The sequence below is a fragment of the Hemibagrus wyckioides genome, linkage group LG29 (genome assembly GCF_019097595.1).
Source record: "Hemibagrus wyckioides isolate EC202008001 linkage group LG29, SWU_Hwy_1.0, whole genome shotgun sequence".
NCBI lineage: Eukaryota > Metazoa > Chordata > Actinopteri > Siluriformes > Bagridae > Hemibagrus > Hemibagrus wyckioides.
Window position 1 is genome coordinate 15,356,730 of NC_080738.1, and position 23,607 is coordinate 15,380,336.

At 38.1% G+C, this 23,607-nt stretch overlaps 1 protein-coding gene across 4 annotated transcripts; it reads right to left on the reverse strand.

Moving 5' to 3' along the window:
• Window positions 1–2,102: 2,102 nt before the first annotated feature.
• LOC131349384 (serine-rich adhesin for platelets-like) lies at window positions 2,103–20,819 on the reverse strand. 4 transcript variants are annotated; one of them, XM_058385019.1, is made up of 20 exons: window positions 20,621–20,818; window positions 18,801–18,856; window positions 16,206–18,701; window positions 15,835–15,942; window positions 15,583–15,713; window positions 15,266–15,327; window positions 15,038–15,156; window positions 11,392–14,763; window positions 10,984–11,055; window positions 9,448–10,911; window positions 9,175–9,305; window positions 8,589–8,650; window positions 8,367–8,491; window positions 6,030–8,092; window positions 5,759–5,823; window positions 5,429–5,604; window positions 5,215–5,327; window positions 3,755–3,819; window positions 3,468–3,652; window positions 2,107–3,186 (listed from the first exon to the last, which is right to left on the reverse strand). In XM_058385019.1, the coding sequence occupies exons 2-20, from the start codon at window positions 18,832–18,834 to the stop codon at window positions 3,095–3,097; spliced, it is 10,935 nt and encodes a 3,644-aa protein (XP_058241002.1). In that variant the 5' UTR covers window positions 18,835–18,856; window positions 20,621–20,818; the 3' UTR covers window positions 2,107–3,094. The 4 variants fall into 4 exon arrangements, with proteins under 4 accessions (XP_058240999.1, XP_058241000.1, XP_058241001.1 ...); XM_058385017.1 differs by having other exon boundaries at window positions 2,104–3,186; window positions 10,984–14,763; window positions 20,621–20,819; XM_058385018.1 differs by having other exon boundaries at window positions 2,106–3,186; window positions 9,448–11,055.
• Window positions 20,820–23,607: the final 2,788 nt, after the last annotated feature.

The window sequence follows — 23,607 nt, forward strand, 5'->3', positions numbered from 1 at the left end:
AGAAAAAAATATATATACGTTTAAAATTCAGGAAGTGAATTTAGATATAGTCATTTTTATTCTTCCAAAAAACATGTTTCAAGCATATTAATATTAACTTTACAAAACAGAATGCAATTTTAAGTCTTTTTGTATTTTCTCAGAATGATGATGCCAAATTGTCCTCATTCTACCTACTGGATCAGGTTTCTGAGATCTGCAACATTTTGTGGTTAAAATTACTTAATTTAATTTAATTTTATTTTATTAAAAAATCATTCCAAAGTAGAATTCACAAAGAGTGAGTAATAATACTTTCAACACTTTCACATAATTCATTTCCTGTTAGATAATTAAAGTATTGATTTTATGAGTTATGACATGCTACGCATAACTAATCTTATCCTAGTAAACCACAGGAAGTGACTTGCATTTCAAAGCAAGTGATAAAGGATACAATGCCATAAATTCATCTTGGGCTAATGAAAAGCAGTTAATTACTAGTTTTGAGTGAGTGCCAGCAACCGCATCATAATATATATATATATACACTATATTGCCAAAAGTATTCGCTCACCCATCCAAATAATCAGAATCAGGTGTTCCAGTCACTTCCATGGCCACAGGTGTATAAAATCAAGCACCTAGGCATGCAGACTGTTTTTACAAACATTTGTGAAAGAATGGGTCGCTCTCAGGAGCTCAGTGAATTCCAGCGTGGAACTGTGATAGGATGCCACCTGTGCAACAAATCCAGTCGTGAAATTTCCTCGCTCCTAAACATTCCACAGTCAACTGTCAGCTGTATTATAAGAACGTGGAAGTGTTTGGGAACGACAGCAACTCAGCCACGAAGTGGTAGGACACGTAAACTGACGGAGCGGAGTCAATCGCTACAGACCTCCAAACTTCATGTGGCCTTCAGATTAGCTCAAGAACAGTGCGTAGAGAGCTTCATGGAATGGGTTTCCATGGCCGAGCAGCTGCATCCAAGCCATACATCACCAAGTGCAATGCAAAGCGTCGGATGCAGTGGTGTAAAGCACGCCGCCACTGGACTCTAGAGCAGAGGAGACGCGTTCTCTGGAGTGACGAATCGCGCTTCTCCATCTGGCAATCTGATGGACGAGTCTGGGTTTGGCGGTTGCCAGGAGAACGGTACTTGTCTGACTGCATTGTGCCGAGTGTAGAGTTTGGTGGAGGGGGGATTATGGTGTGGGGTTGTTTTTCAGGAGCTGGGCTTGGCCCCTTAGTTCCAGTGAAAGGAACTCTGAATGCTTCAGCATACCAAGACATTTTGGACAATTCCATGCTCCCAACTTTGTGGGAACAGTTTGGAGCTGGCCCCTTCCTCTTCCAACATGACTGTGCACCAGTGCACAAAGCAAGGTCCATAAAGACATGGATGACAGAGTCTGGTGTGGATGAACTTGACTGGCCTGCACAGAGTCCTGACCTCAACCCGATAGAACACCTTTGGGATGAATTAGAGCGGAGACTGAGAGCCAGGCCTTCTCATCCAACATCAGTGTGTGACCTCACAAATGCGCTTCTGGAAGAATGGTCAAAAATTCCCATAAACACACTCCTAAACTTTGTGGACAGCCTTCCCAGAAGAGTTGAAGCTGTTATATCTGCAAACGGTGGACCGACGTCATATTGAACCCTATGGATTAGGAATGGGATGTCACTTAAGTTCATATGCGAGTCAAGGCAGGTGAGCGAATACTTTTGGCAATATAGTGTATATATATATATATATATATATATATATATATATATATATATATATATATATATATATATATATATATATAATGACAATAATCATAATGATGATAATAATAATGTTTCTTACATAATGGCAAAACATTACAAAGGTCAAACCACAATTTGTAAAACTACGGTTACAGATTACAGCTGTTCTGTTATAGACATTGTAGATTGTAAATCATTGTCATTTTTTTAGTATTTAAGTAAAATAACCCATTAGTCTCTATTTTGTGTAATTGTATAATGTAATTTCTAGATAGCATTAATTTACCACCAAGCGCAACTCATTTATGCACTGAAATTCCAGAAATGCTTTGATCCTCATGCTATCTATCTAAGCTAATCTATCCAAGTTATCTCTGAGATATGAGTCTTTGAAAGAGAGAAAATTAAAATTATATGATAGAATTGTAATACTGCTGATTCCTTTTCTGAAGCCTAACCACATTAATGAAACAGTTAACAATCAATTTTAGCAATAAAAAATTATTAGAAAAAGGTTATTGGTGCAGCTTCCCATGAGTTTATTGGACACTGAGTTGTACATTTATAAATATGAAGTGCTACAATTAATGCAACGAATATTATAGCATATACATAGTTGAATATATTAAATTATCTCAATAAATACATAGTCCTTGGAGCTAGATACCCATTTTAGTAAATAAATACATAGTGCTGAGTGCATTGGAGAACAAAAAGTGCACAAGTTTAGATAAATCAAACATAAATAATAATAGTTCTAGTCTATTAACTGCTATATTACATCATAGAACATGTGAAAATAAAATTGTCTTTGTCACACAAAGTTGTTGGGAAGCATGCCAGATTAAACACTGTTAGACCGGTATTCAAACTAGTTAAACGACTTACTATGCACTATATGCATACTGGGTTTAACATGAAGCATTATTATGTGTCTTATAGAAATCTAAAATACTAATTTGCAAACCTGTAACACTTATTTCAGATACATTTCCTGGCAAAAGGCACAAAAAAACGATAAATTAGTTCTAAAATAATACACAAAATGTAATACACCATAGCATTGTTGCCTTTTTAGCTTATCATGTTTAAGCATGACAAAGAAATTCCTTCATGCTTGCCGGCAGGATTTATATAGAATCATTAACAAAAGGCCCATCACCAACATAATAGACAATAGGACCAACAACAATAGAAATTCATAATAATTAAAGCTATACTAACCAAACCCTATCATACAAGCATGCTGACAAACTGTCACTGTGTATTTTATACATGTATATTCATTTCATTTATACTGTAAAGAGTTTAAAACCTGGTGATGGTTCTCATTCTGAGCAGAGGATGTGGTTTAGCATCAGCTGTACCGTGTGAACAGAAGCGACACAGCTACCATGAAGCATGCCATGAGCACACTGATCTTGCTGCTGACATCGCTCGATGAGAATACTGTTGGAATAAAATATAAACGACTTGTTAAAATGTTGATTTATGGACATGGGCATGAAGATGTGTACATTGGACAGTATACCATGATTTCCATAACAGTAGTTTGACTCTGACTCAAATCACAGCTCTATACAATATGCTTGTTCTGATAATTCTAATACCAATATTTTTTAATCATGCCAAACTGTCATGTTAGGTTATTATATTATTGCACATGCCTAAGAGGTTTATTAATAACAATAGATATTTCTTCCAACATAAAACAGGTATATACTACTTACATGTGCCATTCACTATAATTTCATTGAGGAAGATCTGGAATGGAAGGGTGTCGTTTTTGGCTGCTCGAATTATAGTTTGTGCAATTTGGGTGATGTTGGGACTTCCACCTGATCTGGCATAATCCAATTCCATGAAGCTCAGAATTGAATCATTAGCTGCTTTTCCAGATGTAGCAGTGCCGTTGCTGGATAGGCAAAGATAAAGTAATTTAGTAAAAAGAATGGTACAAAATGACATTTGTTTTTAAATATAAACGTGACTGGGTTGTGATGCAAAATGCACATACCTGTAGTTTGACATGGTTAAGAGGCTAAATGTAGTAGGGAAGTCAGCAATGAAAAAAGGGCTAAGCTGCAAACAGATCAGAAGCATGTGGTTAAAGGTACAAGAAAAGGTGGAGTTTATTCTGGAAAAATGCATTCAACATTCCAAAAAATGTAAATCTTATTCAGCTTCATCTACATAACCAATAGACATCTAATCTTAAAAAACATGTTAGGAAATATTACATAATGCACCTTTAAAAAGGGAACGCTAAAGTATTGCTGTACAATGTTTCTAATTTTTACTTGAAACAATATTAAATATGAATAAAAATTAGGGAACAAGCAAGGGAAAACAGCATCAATACCATTCACAAAATTCATGTTTCAAATTCAAAATTCACTTATGTGCAAAATGAAAGAATATACACCGATCAGGCATAATATTATTAGCACTGATAGGTGAAGTAAATAAGACTGATTATCTCCTCATCGCGGCACCTGTTAGTGGGTGGGATATATTAGGCAGCAAGTGAACATTTTGTCCTCAAAGTTGATGTGTTAGAAGCAGGAAAAGATTTTGAGAAAGATTTGAGCGAGTTTGACGAAGGGCCAAATTGTGTTGGATAGACGACTGGATCACAGCATTTCCAAAACTGCAGCTCTTTCGGGGTGTTCCCGGTCTGCAGTGGTATAGTATCTATCAAATATATATTATAAGTCCTGTAAGACCTAATGGATCTGCTGCTAACATCTTGGTGCCAGATACCACAGAACACTTTCAGGGATCTAGTGGAGTGCATGCCTCAATGGGTCAGGGCTGTCTTGGCAGCAAAAAGGGGACCAACACTACATTAGGCAGGTGGTCATAATGTTATGCCTGATCTGTGTATATAATCAAAAATCGAAATATATTCTACTAATAAATTCAGGGATGGCACAAATGGACCAGGTAAAGCATTTGTTCTAGACTGCACAGTAGATTATTTATATGTAAGTATAGTGCTTTGTCTTTCATCTGTGCAGGAAACTGAAATTATACTAATTATACTAATAATAATATATCCTGCTTCTAGTCATACTTGCGAAAATAATGCATCTGTCACCAGTTTCACCATTAACAAATGTAGTTGTGGTTGCTCTGACTCCTGTACACCTTCCCCTTGATTCTCACTGATATTTTTCACACCGGACTCCCGACACCCTTCTCCACCCATTCCAACCAGCCTGCACTCGCTTCTTTACCTCTTAAATTCATTAAATGTTATAAAAGTTCTATTATTTTATTCTCCACATTTGCAGTTTCTGCATTTATTTGTGGAATCTGTTCATTATGACTCATTGTGACTGTATTATTGTGACTATTAAAGGTCCATATGTGTGTTTGTGCGTTATGCTTGTATTTGTTAAAGGGACTAATTCTGTCTTGCATTTGTATAAAAAGCTCATCCTTTAAACTAATGCATGCTGATTTCATACTTACTCCATTTTTAATCATGATTGTTCTGTTTATAAATAAAGCTGAGGTCGTGTTTGAGAGTTGTTCTGTGAAAGTGCCATTTGTTCGGAACTGCACATCGATTTTGTATGGCTCATCTGAAAAGGGAAATATAGGGTATGAATGCAAATAACTGGAAATAGCAATAAAGGGTATAGATACAGTGTAAATGTTTCATAATATATATTTATATACTCACTGATGAGAGTGATTTCAGTGGGATCAAATTGCACAACGAATGTGTTGTTATTTATTGCAACATCTTTCAGAACACTCACTACTTCTTCACCAGTTGGTATTGGTATTATGGTGTTCTCATTGAATATCAGCTGGACGTCTGCTTGGGTATTATCACCTGCACGTTTGGTCAAAGGTCTGGGGGCAGAATTCTTTGTCAGTATCAAATTCCTGCAGCAACTTGTGTAAAAACAAGTGAATACTACAAAAAAATACCTACAATGTATGAAATATGCATTTATAAAAATGTGTTAATTATGTAAATTATGCATTTCTAAGTAATGAAGCTCACCTGAAGGCTAGGATAATGGCCCGGAGGAACCTAGGTCCATATATATTTCTATAGATTTGTTCCAACTACAAATAAAAAAATACATTTTATTATTACACTACCATTAAAACTTTAATACATTTCCTAACTGTGGTAAAATCTAACATCTAAAATGTAAGATTTGTAAGAGAAACAAAAAGCTTTGACTACTGATTATACTGAAAAGCAATATAGTCACATATATTGTGTCTGTATTGAATATTCAATAATCTATGTTTGGTCTCACACTTACCACTACAGCCACAATCTCAGCCAGTTGTTTGAATTCCTTGCTGTTAGGATTATTAAGTTCCTCAACATATGTATACTTGATACCAACACTCATCTCAACAGATGGTGGTGGACGGGTTGGTGCAACTGTTGTTGTTGCTGCTGCTGTTGTTGGAGGTGTTGTTGTGGTTGTTGGTTTTGGTGTTGTAGTAGTTTTAAGTGTTGTGGTGGTAGTAGTGTTTGTTTGTTGTGTTGCTGTGGTGGTAGTAGTGTTTGTTGATTGTGCTATTGTTGTGGTGGTAGTAGTGTTTGTTTGAGGTGCTGTTGTGGTGGTAGTAGTGTTTGTTTGAGGTGCTGTTGTGGTGGTAGTAGTGTTTGTTTGAGGTGCTGTTGTGGTGGTAGTAGTGTTTGTTGGTTGTGCTATTGTTGTGGTGGTAGTAGTGTTTGTTTGAGGTGCTGTTGTGGTGGTAGTAGTGTTTGTTTGAGGTGCTGTTGTGGTGGTAGTAGTGTTTGTTTGAGGTGCTGTTGTTGTGGTGGTAGTAGTGTTTGTTTGAGGTGCTGTTGTGGTGGTAGTAGTGTTTGTTGGTTGTGCTATTGTTGTGGTGGTAGTAGTGTTTGTTTGAGGTGCTGTTGTGGTGGTAGTAGTGTTTGTTGGTTGTGCTATTGTTGTGGTAGTAGTGTTTGTTGGTTGTGCTATTGTTGTGGTGGTAGTAGTGTTTGTTTGAGGTGCTGTTGTGGTGGTAGTAGTGTTTGTTGGTTGTGCTATTGTTGTGGTGGTAGTAGTGTTTGCTGGTTGTGCTATTGTTGTGGTGGTAGTAGTGTTTTTTGGTTGTGCTATTGTTGTGGTGGTAGTAGTGTTTGTTTGAGGTGCTGTTGTGGTGGTAGTAGTGTTTGCTGGTTGTGCTACTGTTGTGGTGGTAGTAGTGTTTTTTGGTTGTGCTATTGTTGTGGTGGTAGTAGTGTTTGTTTGAGGTGCTGTTGTGGTGGTAGTAGTGTTTGTTGGTTGTGCTATTGTTGTGGTGGTAGTAGTGTTTGTTTGAGGTGCTGTTGTGGTGGTAGTAGTGTTTGTTGGTTGTGCTATTGTTGTGGTGGTAGTAGTGTTTGTTTGAGGTGCTGTTGTGGTGGTAGTAGTGTTTGTTGGTTGTGCTATTGTTGTGGTGGTAGTAGTGTTTGCTGGTTGTGCTATTGTTGTGGTGGTAGTAGTGTTTGTTTGAGGTGCTATTGTTGTGGTGGTAGTAGTGTTTGTTTGAGGTGCTGTTGTGGTGGTAGTAGTGTTTGCTGGTTGTGCTATTGTTGTGGTGGAAGTAGTGTTTGTTGGTTGTGCTATTGTTGTGGTGGTAGTAGTGTTTGTTGGTTGTGCTATTGTTGTGGTGGTAGTAGTGTTTGTTTGAGTTGCTGTTGTGGTGGTAGTGATGTTTGTTTGAGGTGCTATTGTTGTGGTGGTACTAGTGTTTGTTTGAGGTGCTGTTGTGGTGGTAGTAGTGTTTGTTGGTTGTGCTATTGTTGTGGTGGTAGTAGTGTTTGTTTGAGTTGCTGTTGTGGTGGTAGTGATGTTTGTTTGAGGTGCTATTGTTGTGGTGGTACTAGTGTTTGTTTGAGGTGCTGTTGTTGTGGTGGTAGTAGTGTTTGTTTGAGTTGCTGTTGTGGTGGTAGTGATGTTTGTTTGAGGTGCTGTTGTTGTGGTGGTAGTAGTGTTTGTTTGAGTTGCTGTTGTGGTGGTAGTGATGTTTGTTTGAGGTGCTATTGTTGTGGTGGTACTACTGTTTGTTTGAGTTGCTGTTGTGGTAGTAGTAGTGTTTGTTGGTTGTGCTATTGTTGTGGTGGTAGTAGTGTTTGTTTGAGGTGCTGTTGTAGTGGTACTAGTGTTTGTTTGAGGTGCTGTTGTAGTGGTAGTAGTGTTTGTTGGTTGTGCTATTGTTGTGGTGGTACTAGTGTTTGTTTGAGTTGCTGTTGTGGAGGAAGTAGCGTTTGTTAGTTGTGCTGCTGTGGTGGAAGTAGAGTTTGTTGGTTGTGCTGCTGTGGTGGTAATGTTGGTTGTCGGTGTAGTGGTTGGAAAAGTAGTCGTAGTAGTAGCAAAATAAGTTACTGTAATTAAAAGAAACGACTGAATTAGCATTTTACTGAGAAAGGTATGTCTTGAGATGTCTTATTAAAGACTTCAGAAAAAATGCTACACATATTTGATTCATTCATAATAAGACAACACTCCAGTCAACATTTCCAATTAATCCAGATTTTTGAAAAGCTACAACACAAGGGTGTCACTCGTAAATAATCATCAGCTTACACTGAAAATATTCATTTGAATGTTATTTTTCTTATTTGAAACTTTACATAAACACGTGTGATTCATACGTACCAAAAGCACTTGTAATGTTAAAACCTGTATCTGCTGTCATTAGTATGGTAATGATAACATTATTACTGGGATAACCCTCAAGATATGTGAACTCTAATCTCATATCTGAGATGATTGATCCAGACCTATGCAGATATAAGCAGACAATTCAGTTACACATGGTTTATAGAAAAGTCATTTAGAATTTGAAAGAAATAGACCAGAAGCAAGAGCAACACATACCTGAACCTAATCACAGTTAGATTTTGGAAGTTCTTATAGTTCTCCCTGAAGATTGGTGTAATCTGTAAAGAAATCAGTGCCAAAACAATTATTGTAAAAATATATAACAGCAAACTGTTGGCTCTAGATTCATTAGGCAATCACAACCAACATCAATTTTCCAAATTACTGCCACAAGGATTTTAGAACCTATCCAAAAGGCACTTCACACACATGAAATGCTGATGAAATAACTGAAGTACTGACTTTGATGAGTTGACATGCTGAGATTATGGTCCACTGAGCTTATAGAGCTCATTTACAGTACATTTACAGCAAAACCCACACCTTTACACAATACTAGTTATGTATAAAATTACAGAACCTAAGGTGCACATTCAAAGGTCATGAAGACCTCAAAAGACATTCAGTTGCTGCATACCTAAAAATATCCATGACAACATAATATCCATAAAAATAACATATTATTTTTAATTATTTTAGAGAAAAGATAGTATAGTTATTACATCAGTGATTTATTTAACTTGATGTTAAATTAATATATGTACAGATAAACTACATTTACAATTTAATAAATAAGACAGACCTTTGATATAACTTTGGATTTTCTGTCAGTGAAGGCAGGTGAAGATGAGTTTGAAAGTTCAGAAACAAATGTTTCATTTGTTGTAAAGCTAATGTACCGTATATCAGCTGCACTTGATGTTGTAAATTTATCTGTAAAAACAGATAGGGAGAAAAAAGTATATAAAAGTAAATACGTAATACATAAAAGGAACAATACATATAAATGTAAAATACATATAATTTTAGAGAATGCTAGTATATATGATTTGTTAATGTGATTGCAGTGTAATACCTGTAGTTACTGTGGATGGAGAAATTGGCACTGATTGAGATGTGACACCTGTAGAGGTTTCTGGTGTGATGCCTGTAGTTGATCTTGAAAGAGTGCTAGATGCTGGCTCTGATGTGACACCTGTAGAGGTTTCTGGTGTGATGCCTGTAGTTGAGCTTGAAAGAGTGCTAGATGCTGGCTGTGATGTGACACCTGTTGAGGTGTCTGGTGTGACAGCTGTAGTTGATCTTGAAAGAGTGCTAGGTGCTGGCTGTGATGTGACACCTGTTGAGGTTAATGGTGTGACAGCTGTAGTTGATCTTGAAAGAGTGCTAGGTGCTGGCTGTGATGTGACACCTGTTGAGGTTTCTGGTGTGACAGCTGTAGTTGATCTTGAAAGAGTGCTAGGTGCTGGCTGTGATGTGACACCTGTTGAGGTTTCTGGTGTGACAGCTGTAGTTGATCTTGAAAGAGTGCTAGGTGCTGGCTGTGATGTGACACCTGTTGAGGTTTCTGGTGTGACAGCTGTAGTTGAGCTTGAAAGAGTGGTAGATGCTGGTCCTGATGTGACACCTGTTGATGTTTCCGGTGTGATGCCTGTGGTTGATCCTGAAAGAGTGCTAGATGCTGGCTCTGATGTGACACCTGTTGAGGTTTCTGGTGTGATGACTGTAGTTGATCTTGAAAGAGTGCTAGATGCTGGCTCTGATGTGACACCTGTTGAGGTTTCTGGTGTGATGACTGTAGTTGATCTTGAAAGAGTGCTAGATGCTGGCTCTGATGTGACACCTGTAGAGGTTTCTGGTGTAATGACTGTAGTTGATCTTGAAAGAGTGCTAGATGCTGGCTCTGATGTGACACCTGTTGAGGTTTCTGGTGTGATGCCTGTAGTTGAGCTTGAAAGAGTGCTAGATGCTGGCTCTGATGTGACACCTGTTGAGGTTTCTGGTGTGACAGCTGTAGTTGATCTTGAAAGAGTGCTAGATGCTGGTTCTGATGTGACACCTGTAGAGGTTTCTGGTGTGATGCCTGTAGTTGAGCTTGAAAGAGTGCTAGATGCTGGCTCTGATGTGACACCTGTTGAGGTTTCTGGTGTGACAGCTGTAGTTGATCTTGAAAGAGTGCTAGATGCTGGCTCTGATGTGACACCTGTAGTTGAGCTTGAAAGAGTGGTAGATGCTGGTCCTGATGTGACACCTGTTGATGTTTCCGGTGTGATGCCTGTAGTTGATCTTGAAAGAGTGCTAGATGCTGGCTCTGATGTGACACCTGTTGAGGTTTCTGGTGTGATGCCTGTAGTTGATCTTGAAAGAGTGCTAGATGCTGGCTCTGATGTGACACCTGTAGAGGTTTCTGGTGTGATGCCTGTAGTTGATCTTGAAAGAGTGCTAGATGCTGGCTCTGATGTGACACCTGTAGAGGTTTCTGGTGTGATGCCTGTAGTTGAGCTTGAAAGAGTGCTAGATGCTGGCTCTGATGTGACACCTGTTGAGGTTTCTGGTGTGACAGCTGTAGTTGATCTTGAAAGAGTGCTAGATGCTGGTTCTGATGTGACACCTGTTGAGGTTTCTGGTGTGACAGCTGTAGTTGATCTTGAAAGAGTGCTAGATGCTGGCTCTGATGTGACACCTGTAGTTGAGCTTGAAAGAGTGGTAGATGCTGGTCCTGATGTGACACCTGTTGATGTTTCCGGTGTGATGCCTGTGGTTGATCCTGAAAGAGTGCTAGATGCTGGCTCTGATGTGACACCTGTTGAGGTTTCTGGTGTGACGGCTGTAGTTGATCTTGAAAGAGTGCTAGATGCTGGCTCTGATGTGACACCTGTTGAGGTTTCTGGCGTGACAGCTGTAGTTGATCTTGAAAGAGTGCTAGATGCTGGCTCTGATGTGACACCTGTTGATGTTTCCGGTGTGATGCCTGTGGTTGATCTTGAAAGAGTGCTAGATGCTGGCTCTGATGTGACACCTGTAGAGGTTTCTGGTGTGATGCCTGTAGTTGATCTTGAAAGAGTGCTAGATGCTGGCTCTGATGTGACACCTGTAGAGGTTTCTGGTGTGATGCCTGTAGTTGAGCTTGAAAGAGTGCTAGATGCTGGCTCTGATGTGACACCTGTTGAGGTTTCTGGTGTGACAGCTGTAGTTGATCTTGAAAGAGTGCTAGATGCTGGCTCTGATGTGACACCTGTAGTTGAGCTTGAAAGAGTGGTAGATGCTGGTCCTGATGTGACACCTGTTGATGTTTCCGGTGTGATGCCTGTGGTTGATCCTGAAAGAGTGCTAGATGCTGGTCCTGATGTGACACCTGTTGATGTTTCCGGTGTGATGCCTGTGGTTGATCCTGAAAGAGTGCTAGATGCTGGCTCTGATGTGACACCTGTTGAGGTTTCTGGTGTGATGGCTGTAGTTGATCTTGAAAGAGTGCTAGATGCTGGCTCTGATGTGACACCTGTTGAGGTTTCTGGCGTGACAGCTGTAGTTGATCTTGAAAGAGTGCTAGATGCTGGCTCTGATGTGACACCTGTAGAGGTTTCTGGTGTGATGCCTGTAGTTGAGCTTGAAAGAGTGCTAGATGCTGGCTCTGATGTGACACCTGTTGAGGTTTCTGGTGTGATGCCTGTAGTTGATCTTGAAAGAGTGCTAGATGCTGGCTCTGATGTGACACCTGTAGTTGAGCTTGAAAGAGTGGTAGATGCTGGTCCTGATGTGACACCTGTTGATGTTTCCGGTGTGATGCCTGTGGTTGATCCTGAAAGAGTGCTAGATGCTGGCTCTGATGTGACACCTGTTGAGGTTTCTGGTGTGATGGCTGTAGTTGATCTTGAAAGAGTGCTAGATGCTGGCTCTGATGTGACACTTGTTGAGGTTTCTGGTGTGATGACTGTAGTTGATCTTGAAAGAGTGCTAGATGATGGTCCTGATGTGACACCTGTTGATGTTTCTAGTGTGACACCTGTGGTTGATCCTGAAAGAGTGCTAGATGCTGGCTCTGATGTGACACTTGTTGAGGTTTCTGGTGTGATGACTGTAGTTGATCTTGAAAGAGTGCTAGATGCTGGTTCTGATGTGACACCTGTAGAGGTTTCTGGTGTGATGCCTGTAGTTGAGCTTGAAAGAGTGCTAGATGCTGGCTCTGATGTGACACCTGTTGAGGTTTCTGGTGTGACGCCTGTAGTTGAGCTTGAAAGAGTGCTAGATGATGGTCCCGATGTGACACCTGTTGATGTTTCCGGTGTGATGCCTGTGGTTGATCTTGAAAGAGTGCTAGATGCTGGCTCTGATGTGACACCTGTTGAGGTTTCTGGTGTGATGGCTGTAGTTGATCCCGAAAGAGTGCTAGATGCTGGTTCTGATATGACACCTGTAGAGGTTTCTGGTGTGACGCCTGTAGTTGAGCTTGAAAGAGTGCTAGATGATGGTCCTGATGTGACACCTGTCGATGTTTCCGGTGTGATGGCTGTAGTTGATCTTGAAAGAGTGCTAGGTGCTGGCTCTGATGTGACACCTGTTGAGGTGTCTAGTGTGACGGCTGTAGTTGATCCTGAAAGGGTGCTAGATGCTGGTTCTGATGTGACACCTGTAGAGGTTTCTGGTGTGATGCCTGTAGTTGAGCTTGAAAGAGTGCTAGATGCTGGTTCTGATATGACACCTGTTGATGTTTCCGGTGTGATGCTTGTGGTTGATCGTGAAACAGTGCTAGTTGCTGGTTCTGATGTGACACTTGTTGAGGTTTCCAGTGTGATGCCTGTAGTTGGTCCTGAAAGAGTGCTAGATGCTGGTTTTGATGTAAAACCTGTAGAGGTTTCCAGTGTGATGCCTGTGGTTGATCCTGAAAGAGTGCTAGATGCTGGTTCTGATGTAACACCTGTAGAGGTTTCCAGTGTGATGCCTGTGGTTGATCCTGAAAGAGTGCTAGATGCTGGTTCTGATGTAACACCTGTAGATGAGCTTGAAAGGGTGCTAGATGCTGGCTCTGATGTGACACCTGTTGATGTTTCCAGTGTGCTGTCTGTGGTTGATCCTGAAATAGTGCTTGTTGCTGGTTCTGATGTGATACTTGTTGAGGTTTCCAGTGTGATGCCTGAAGTTGAGCTTGAAAGAGTGCTAGATGCTGGTCCTGATGTGACACCTGTAGATGAGCTTGAAAAGGTGCTAGATGCTGGTTCTGATGTAACACCTGTAGATGAGCTTGAAAGAGTGCTAGATGCTGGCTCTGATGTGACACCTGTTGATGTTTCCAGTGTGCTGTCTGTGGTTGATCCTGAAATAGTGCTTGTTGCTGGTTCTGATGTGATACTTGTTGAGGTTTCCAGTGTGATGCCTGAAGTTGAGCTTGAAAGAGTGCTAGATGCTGGTTCTGATGTGACACCTGTTGAGGTTTCTGGTGTGATTCCTGTGGTTGATCCTGAAAGAGTGCTAGATGCTGGTTCTGATGTGACATCTGTAGATGTTTCCAGTGTGATGCCTGTGGTTGATCCTGAAAGAGTGCTAGTCGCAGGTTCTGATGTGACACTTGTTGAGGTTTCCAGTGTGATGCCTGTGGTTGATCCTGAAAGAGTGCTAGATGCTGGTTCTGATGTAACCACTGTGGAGGTTTCCAGTGTGATGCCTGTAGTTGAGCTTGAAAGAGTGCTAGATGCTGGTTCTGATGTAACAGATGTGGAGGATTCTGGTGTAACACCTGTAGTTGAGCTTGAAAGAGTGGTAGATGCTGGTTGTGATGTTATAACTGTTGGGGTTTCTGGTGTGATGCTTGTAGTTGATCCTGAAAGAGTGCTAGATGCTGGTGCTGATGTAATAACTGTTGATGTTTCCAGTGTGATGCCTGTAGATGAGCTTGGTAGAGTGCTAGATGCTGGTTCTGATGTGACACCTGTAGATGATCTTGAAGCAGTGCTAGATGCTGGTTCTGATGTAGCAACTGTAGAGGTTTCCAGTGTGACTCCTGTAGTTGAGCTTGGTAGAGTGCTAGATGCTGGTTCTGGTGTGATACCTGTAGTTGATCTTGAAACAGTACTAGATGCTGGTTCTGATGTAACAGATGTGGTGGATTCTGGTGTGACACCTGTAGTTGATCTTGAAATAGTGCTAGATGCTGGTTCTGATGTAGCAACTGTGGAGGTTTCTATTGTGATAACTGTGGTGGATTCTGTTTCAGATCTTACGCTTGTTGACATTTGTATTGTACTCTCTGTAGTCAACAGGGTAGTTGATGTTTCTGAGACAGCAGCTGTAGTAGAGCTGGTGCTAGTTAAAACTTCTGTTGTGATGTCTGTTGTAGCTGCAGTTGTTGCAGTCTGTGTTGAAGTCATTGGGGGTGATTCAGTTGAAGCTCCAATTACTGTAATTAAGAGAAAACAAAGGATACATATTTCATGAAGAAAGCTATGTAGTTATATAAAGGATTTTTTTCATAAAAAGTATATTTTGAGTATAGAACAACTTTTTATAGACAGTTACTACTCTATGTTATAGTATTATGTGACTATTCACAGACTGACTATTATTTCAATGCTATGATCATAATGCATACAATAAAGACAGCTACAGTTCAAATGAATAAATAACAACTTTGACATTCAAATGTTAAATACTGTTTTATCCCCATGGCTTACCAAAGACGCCTGTAATTTGAAAGCTTGTATTTGCATTCATCAATGCATTAATAACTGAAGAATCAGGAGGCAGACTTTCAGCAAAGAATAAGTCAACATATGAAACAGTTGACCCAGAGCTACATGAACAAGAGCACATTTGAAAAGGTTATTTATTTTCCGTGTTACATACAAACACTTATAAATAACATTTTTAACAAATGGTGCATGAGTGAACTTGATACAAACCTGAATCTAAGTACTAACAGTATCCTGAAGTTAGGGAATCTGACCTGAAGAATTACTGTAAACTAAAATAGAAATGCCATAATTAATATCACAGTAATAATCAACACAAGTGCTTTTTATCAGAGCTTACAACAACTGCATAATCACTGCTACCGATCTAAAGATATAAAGATGTACTTGGAATTTGCTAATATATTTCCCTTTTGTTGGACAAGATAAATGGTATGAATGAGATTATCAAAATCAAACTGCACATTGAAATAATTAGAAAGAAATATAGTATAGCAGAGAAATAAATGATTATCCATGAGCCAGACCTCATTTTTTATGCGAGTTGCACGGTCATTGTAGGCAGATGAAGATGAGTTTAATAAGTCATTATTAAATGCTTCTTCTGTGATAAATTTAATTTGCATTAAGAAAAGTGGGCCAGAGCTTGTAGGGGTAACTGTGGAAAAGTTTAGATAGAAAACAAAAGGTAAATATCACATCAATGTTAATTTCATAGTCACATGAAAATGTGATGAATGAACTAAAATACTATATATAAAATGTTTCCATTGTGATACCTGAAGTAGATGGAGGTTGTGATGCAACTGTACTAGCACTGATTGATGTTACCAAGGCAGGACTTGTAGTTGATGATAGTTCTGTAGATGTTGGTGTAACACTAATGTCTGTGGATGTAGCAGTAGTTGATAATTAAGAAAACAGATAATAGAAAAGATTTACATTTCTATCTATCTATCTATCTATCTATCTATCTATCTATCTATCTATCTATCTATCTATCTATCTATCTATCGATCTATCTATCTATCTATCGCGACCTTAGTTTGCCCGAATGGATCATTTTAGCCCAGATGACTTTATAAAGGGAGCTACGAATTACTCCTAGCAAGTCACATATTCCAAAATTTATCTTTTGTTATTGTGATACCTGTAGTTGATCTTGATGGGGTTTCTGTCGTGTCTGCTATAGTCATTGATGTTTCAGTAACAGCAGTTGATCCAGTTGATGCATGGCTAACATCAGTTGAGGTTCCCAGTGTCATTTGTGCAGTTGTTCCTGCAGTTGATCCTGCAGTTGATCCTGCAGTTGTTCCAGCAGAAGAAGTTGGTGATATTGTAGATGTGACAGCTGTGGATACTGGTGTTTCACTAAGAGTAGTTGGGGTTCCCAGTGTCGTTCCTGCAGTTGTTCCAGCAGAAGAAGTTTGTGATGTTGATGTTTCAACTGTGGATTCTGATGTTTCACTAAGAGTAGTTGGGGTTCCCAGTGTCGTTCCTGCAGTTGTTCCAGCAGAAGAAGTTTGTGATGTTGATGTTTCAACTGTGGATTCTGATGTTTCACTAAGAGTAGTTGGGGTTTCCAGTGTCGTTCCTGCAGTTGTTCCAGGAGAAGAAGTTTGTGATGTTGAAGATGTGACAACTGTGGATTCTGATGTTTCACTAAGAGTAGTTGGGGTTTCCAGTGTCGTTCCTGCAGTTGTTCCAGCAGAAGAAGTTTGTGATGTTGAAGATGTGACAACTGTGGATTCTGATGTTTCACTAAGAGTAGTTGGGGTTTCCAGTGTCGTTCCTGCAGTTGTTCCAGCAGAAGAAGTTTGTGATGTTGAAGATGTGACAACTGTGGATTCTGATGTTTCACTAAGAGTAGTTGGGGTTTCCAGTGTCGTTCCTGCAGTTGTTCCAGCAGAAGAAGTTTGTGATGTTGATGTTTCAACTGTGGATTCTGATGTTTCACTAAGAGTAGTTGGGGTTCCCAGTGTCGTTCCTGCAGTTGTTCCAGCAGAAGAAGTTTGTGATGTTGAAGATGTGACAACTGTGGATTCTGATGTTTCACTAAGAGTAGTTGGGGTTTCCAGTGTCGTTCCTGCAGTTGTTCCAGGAGAAGAAGTTTGTGATGTTGAAGATGTGACAACTGTGGATTCTGATGTTTCACTAAGAGTAGTTGGGGTTTCCAGTGTCGTTCCTGCAGTTGTTCCAGCAGAAGAAGTTTGTGATGTTGAAGATGTGACAACTGTGGATTCTGATGTTTCACTAAGAGTAGTTGGGGTTTCCAGTGTCATTCCTGCAGTTGTTCCAGCAGAAGTAGTTGGTGGTGTTGAAGATGTGACAATTGTGGATTCTGATGTTTCACTTGGACTAGTTGGGGTTTCCAGTGTTGTTTCTGCAGTTGTTCCAGCAGAAGAAGTTGGTGATGTTGAAGATGTGACAACTGTGGATTCTGAGGTTTCACTAAGAGTAGTTGGGGTTCCCATTGTCGTTCCTGCAGTTGTTCCAGTAGAAGAAGTTTGTGATGTTGAAGATGTTTCAACTGTGGATTCTGATGTTTCACTAAGAGTAGTTGGGGATCCCAGTGTCGTTCCTGCTGTTGTTTCAGCAGAAGAAGTTTGTGATGTTGAAGATGTGACAACTGTGGATTCTGATGTTTCACCAGGAGTAGGTGTGGTTCCCAGTGTCGTTCCTGCTGTTGTTCCAGCAGAAGAAGTTGGTGATGTTGAGGATGTGACAGCTGTGGATTCTGATGTTTCACTAAGAGTTGTTGAGATTCCCAGTGTCGTGCCTGCAGTTGTTCCAGCAGAAGAAGTTGGTGGTGTTGAAGATGTGACAATTGTGGATTCTGATGTTTCACTTAGACTAGTTGGGGTTTCTATTGTCGTTTCTGCAGTTGTTCCATCAGAAGAACTTGGTGATGTTGAAGTTGCAACAACTGTATATTGTGATGTTTCACTTGTACTTTTTGGGGTTTCCAGTGTCGTTCCTGCAGTTGTTCCATCAGAGGAACTTGGTGATGATGAAGATGTGACAACTGTGGATTGTGATGTTTCACTAAGAGTAGTTGGGGTTTCCAGCGTCGTTCCTGCAGTTGTTCCATCAGAAGTAGTTGGTGGTGTTGAAGATGTGACAATTGTGGATTCTGATGTTTCACTTGGACTAGTTGGGGTTTCCAGTGTTGTTTCTGCAGTTGTTCCATCAGAAGAACTTGGTGATGTTGAAGTTGCAACAACTGTAGATTGTGATGTTTCACTTGTACATTTTGGGGTTTCCAGTGTTGTTTCTGCAGTTGTTCCATCAGAAGAACTTGGTGATGTTGAAGTTGCAACAACTGTAGATTGTGATGTTTCACTTGTACATTTTGGGGTTTCCAGTGTCGTTCCTGCTGTTGTTCCAGCAGAAGAACTTGGTGATGTGAAAAATGTGACAACTGTGGATTCTGATGTTTCACTAAGACTAGTTAGGGTTTCCAGTGTCGTTCCTCCAGTTGTTCCATCTGAAGAACTTGGTGATGTGAAAAATGTGACAACTGTGGATTCTGATATTTCACTAAGAGTTGTTAGGGTTTCTAATGTTTCTGTAATTGTTTCAGCTGGAACAGTTGGTGATGTTGCAGAAGTGTAGCTTTCTCCACTTACAGCTCTCAGAAGGATACCTATAATGCAAGCTTTATTATTATTATTATTATTATTATTATGATACAAGATCTGCAATAAGCAATGATGGGTGAATGATGGCCAGATCAAGAACTTACCTATCGTCAACATGATCAATTCTTTTCTTTTCATCCTGACTGTTTTCAAATAATACCTTTAAATGATATTGCATTATTATTATACATCAATATTGGCAGGAAAAACATAAGTATTTTAAATAGGATTTTAATAAATTAAAAATGAATAAATAATTAAAGCATTTTAACGTTTTCCCTTTCACATTTGTTTTATTTAGTCACACTGCATTCTTTTCATAATCTGCATTCATCAGAGTTTTATACATTGGTCACTATTGTCCTAGTGTTTCCTGAAACCTCTTGCACCCTTTTCTTCTTCAAAAGGTTAAGCATCTAAACCAGTCTGGGAAGTTTTTCACAATGCTTTAGAAACTCCCTGCCCTAAGGTATAAAGATATATATCAGCGTTACTTAAAGTTAAACCTGATGACTAATAATTAATAGCAAGTTTAGACTGAAATCTACATAAAAAGTATATTAAGATTATTATATACTGATTTAAATAACTGGGTATATTAATCATACAGTTTATGCCAAATTTATTTAATGGGACAGCAATTTAAATTTAAACCATTTTTTCTTTCACAGCATTGACTGATTTAATGAAATTGGAACTGCTGTAGCTGCATATATGTTATATTATAGAATTTTACTGAACATGTAAGCAATTGTAGGTCATTAACTTATGGATCCCATTGTACTCTCAAAGCTTTGGTGTCTTCCTTTGCTCAGTCACTATAAACTTTTAAAACCTATACAGTTTTGCAGGTGACAGGAAAGTTATTGTGTCAGCGGTCAGATATCTCTCAGATTCTCCGAACAGCAAAACTTATTTCCAGATCTAAACAAGTTTGGTAGGTTTTGTACTTTTCAGTTTTTCTGCTATACCTGTCAGTTTCAATAGTGATTCAGTTATACTAGTAAGAAATTGTAGATTCAGAACATGTTCTATGATGCATATTTTAGTGGCAGTGCAGGAAAGCCCAGCCCTATACATGCTGGTATATTGATATGATGATTCATTTTCATATACACTTAAAGTGGATGTCTAACCTACAAATCTATATGTGCTGGTCAAGGTTTAAATCCTTCCTTTGCTGTTTGCTGTTTTGTGATTTGTCAAACTGGCTTCACTCCCAAAATGCTCAAAAGCTAGTGAGGGCAGATTTAAAATGTCAATTTTGTTTAAAAACATAGAGGAAAAAATGGAGAGGAAAAGGGAAAAAATGCAAAAAAAAAAAAAAAAAAAAAAAAGTTTAAAAAAAATAAAACTATAAATAAATTAATTAAAATAAATAATTAAATAAATTTGCCAGGATTCAGTAAAATCTCTCAGGTTTCTCCAGAACATTGCATATTTTTTACATAGAATCCATTTATACAATATCAATACCTTTTATTTCTATAAGATATAAATCTAAACAAGACTTGTTTTGTACTGTTGTTGGTTTTGGCCACATGTTTTTGGCTAATCCGTTTTCCCCCTCCAAATATTAGTGGGTAAAAATAATAAAAAAATGTATCGGTCTTGTTAACACAAGGTGAATAATATACTGCATTACATAAGTGAATAATATACTGCGTTACATTATTGAGCTGTGTGATTTTTGCTTGTTGAAGTTACCCAAAATTACATTAATACATTAATTACAAAATGCATTAGAAAAAAGCAGCTATAAAAACAAGCAAATAACATTTTCCAAATAATAAATATGACAAAAAAGGTCTTTCATGCTGAGATAAATTAATAATATAATTTTAAAAAAAAATTAAAGTGATATACTTGTATTACATTTATTTATTTATGCTGAATAAAAATTATGAATATAAGTCAAACTCACCCTGTTGCTCTGTAATATTCAGTAATAGTCTCTCTTTAAACTCAGCAACAGATAAGTTACAGTTCTATTATTCAGTTTTTATAAATTAAAATCCTCTGTTTCTGGTCAGTGTTATAGTTCCAGTATTCAGCCTTCTAAAGTAATGCATGTCTCGACTTTTATAGGCTCCGTGTCATCAGAGTCAGTAACCTTTTTTGTTCCTCCAATGATGCTGACTGAGGGATGATACCTGTCATCATTCTTCACCTCGTCATACACAACATACTGACACTTTCATGCTTGCCTTTTGTATGGTTTGAAATCACCATTGTAAACTGCATTCCACTGTTGACTTATTCAAGTGCAGGAAATCTGCATTCCACTGTTGACTTATTCAAGTGCAGCAAACAAAAACAATAGCTTCTAATCTTGCTGCAAATAAGATTTTGTCACAAACTAAAAACTTTATTTATAATCTATTGAATCTTATTATCCAATACTTTAAGTTGAATTTATGTTTTCCTCCAATTTACATTGCACTCAAACTTTTCGATGTTAACTGTTGTTGGGTTTCAAACAGTAAAGCCACCATTTAGTATTTATCCTTCACTTATTGTTCATCATTTCATTATCATTTTTACGGCTAAAATACCTTGATGGTATCAGCATGTGTATCTAGAAGCAGGAAGGATAACTTTACTCCTTAACATACTCCTAATATGCTATGTGGATGTGTAAGAGGGTGGTGGTAAGGATGGCGGAAAACTTTCAACAGGTTTTTCCAGGTTTTATAAAGTGATTGTATTTTAAAAAGAAATAGAAATATGTGTAGTTGTCTTGTGCCAATGAGAATGGGAATTGTCTTTGATTCATTAGTAACCCTTACCGCAAGCTGTAATATGGTGGTGAACTACATTACGCAAAGATTATCTGATGATGGCCGTGGGGAGGGCATGTTATCCATCACTGATACGTTTGGTTTCTGTTAAATTTTTTTTCTCCTACATTGTTGTTGACATTGTATTGAGCAATGCTGCATGACTATTATTAGCTTGATTTTTTTTTTCTTGTAGCATGCGAGCAAGTAATAACAGGGAAGGTATAAATAATACATATACGATTTCTTACAGAACTAAATTCTGGGTTTCAGTTCACAAAGAACAAACTATTTCAATAAATATAAAAAGTTAAGTAACATAATTTGTTTAAAAACGTTCATGCGTTTTTCTTTTTTCTTTTTTCCTATTCCTCACAGGTTTTATTTTCAGTTTATGTTAAAATTTCACCTGTAGGCATGCGTTTTTATTTCTCCATACACTTCATGAACATTCTGCTGATCATTGTAGTGAAATGAGTACTGAAATCACTGAAATAGCAATTAAATTTGCTGATTTCTTCCTTTACGTCATGTTCTAGAAGTCTGAGGTGACATAGGAACAGTGTAAATTGTATCTTTACACAGCACAGATGAGCAATTTGTAAAAGGATTGACTTAAAAAAAAAAAATAAGAGGGTTTGTTTTCACAAATGACTTTGCAGATTTTTTCTTCTCTGCATTTTTTCTACTTCTTCACAGTCATAATTCCTGCTAATACTCATTGTTTTTCTCTGGGGTTAGGTGGATCTGACATTACATTCAAGTAAAAAAAAATTTAATGACCTATTTGCATTCTATTCTAAATACTTGCAGTGGCTGATGGGTGTGGTGATGCACATGCCGTTAGGACTAACTCATGCGTCAGTACATCTAAATATTTCACCATGTATGCTCACAGAGACTTACATAACTAGTGATTTAGTGTGTTTCTGACCCCAGTGAAATTTTATGAATTTGACAAATTCATGTGTAAATGTTGTTTTTAGAAATCTCCTCTATGTCAGAATACGTCCCACAGAAAAGGCTTGTCATAATATAGTAATTAAGGAATAAAACACCTGAGTAATTCAGCACATTCTACATCAATTTGCCAGCAATTGCAATTTGCTAATAACATAATGAAAAGTCATGCTTTTTATTCCATTTACAAACCTATTTAAACTTGTAAAACATCTATGACATCCATGAGTGTTGAGAAGGTTAGGGTAGAGAGGGTTAAATAAAATGTGAAAAAATACATCAAGGGAAATTAAATAATGTAACAAATTATACAAGAAATAACATAAGAAATAAAAGTTTGTTTACTTTGACAGCGTGCATAACTAGGCAACTTTTTCTTCTGTTATGTTCAGAAGTATGTGCTTTCTCGTCAAGAAAGAGTACATGCATTTAATGCATAGCATGACTAGGCAAAGTGGAAGGCAGCAAAAGAAATATATCTGGTCATGTTGCCAGGTAATCATTTGCCAGGTAATCAACTGACTGTGATGACATTAAAGACATAAATATACGTATTTTGTTGTTAAATAAAATTTAACAAAAATCTAATAACAGTTATTGTTAGGCCTTCCATGTTGGCCACTGTGAATGACTTGGAACTACAGAAATGCTTATGCCATCCTCTTACAGAATATTTATATTTATTTAACACCCTTGGACAAATCATATTCAACAATTTAACAGTGCTATGGTATTTATGTTAATAATATCGTAGTTTAGCAAATAATATTCTTTTGTTTGTTCTTGGGCATTTTCAGTGGAGCGGTTTTTCAGCATTTTTTTATTGCTTCGCTAGTGACTCAGTGGGAGACGTCACAGCATATATATTCTGAAACCATTTTCTGTCATGACATTTTATCAGTTGAGCTTTAGGTAATCCTTTCCCAATTCTTACGTGCTCTACTGGAAAGTTAGATAAGATGAAAGTAAGTAAATAAGTATTTACAGTATCTCACAAAAGTGCACAAAAGTACACCACTCACATTTCAGCAACCACTTTATTATATGTTCTCAAGGGACAATACTATAGAAATGAAAATTGGATATATTTTAGAGTAGTCAAAGTGTAGCTTGTATAGCAGTACAGATTTACTATCCTCTAACAATAATTCAACATGAAGACTTTATTGAA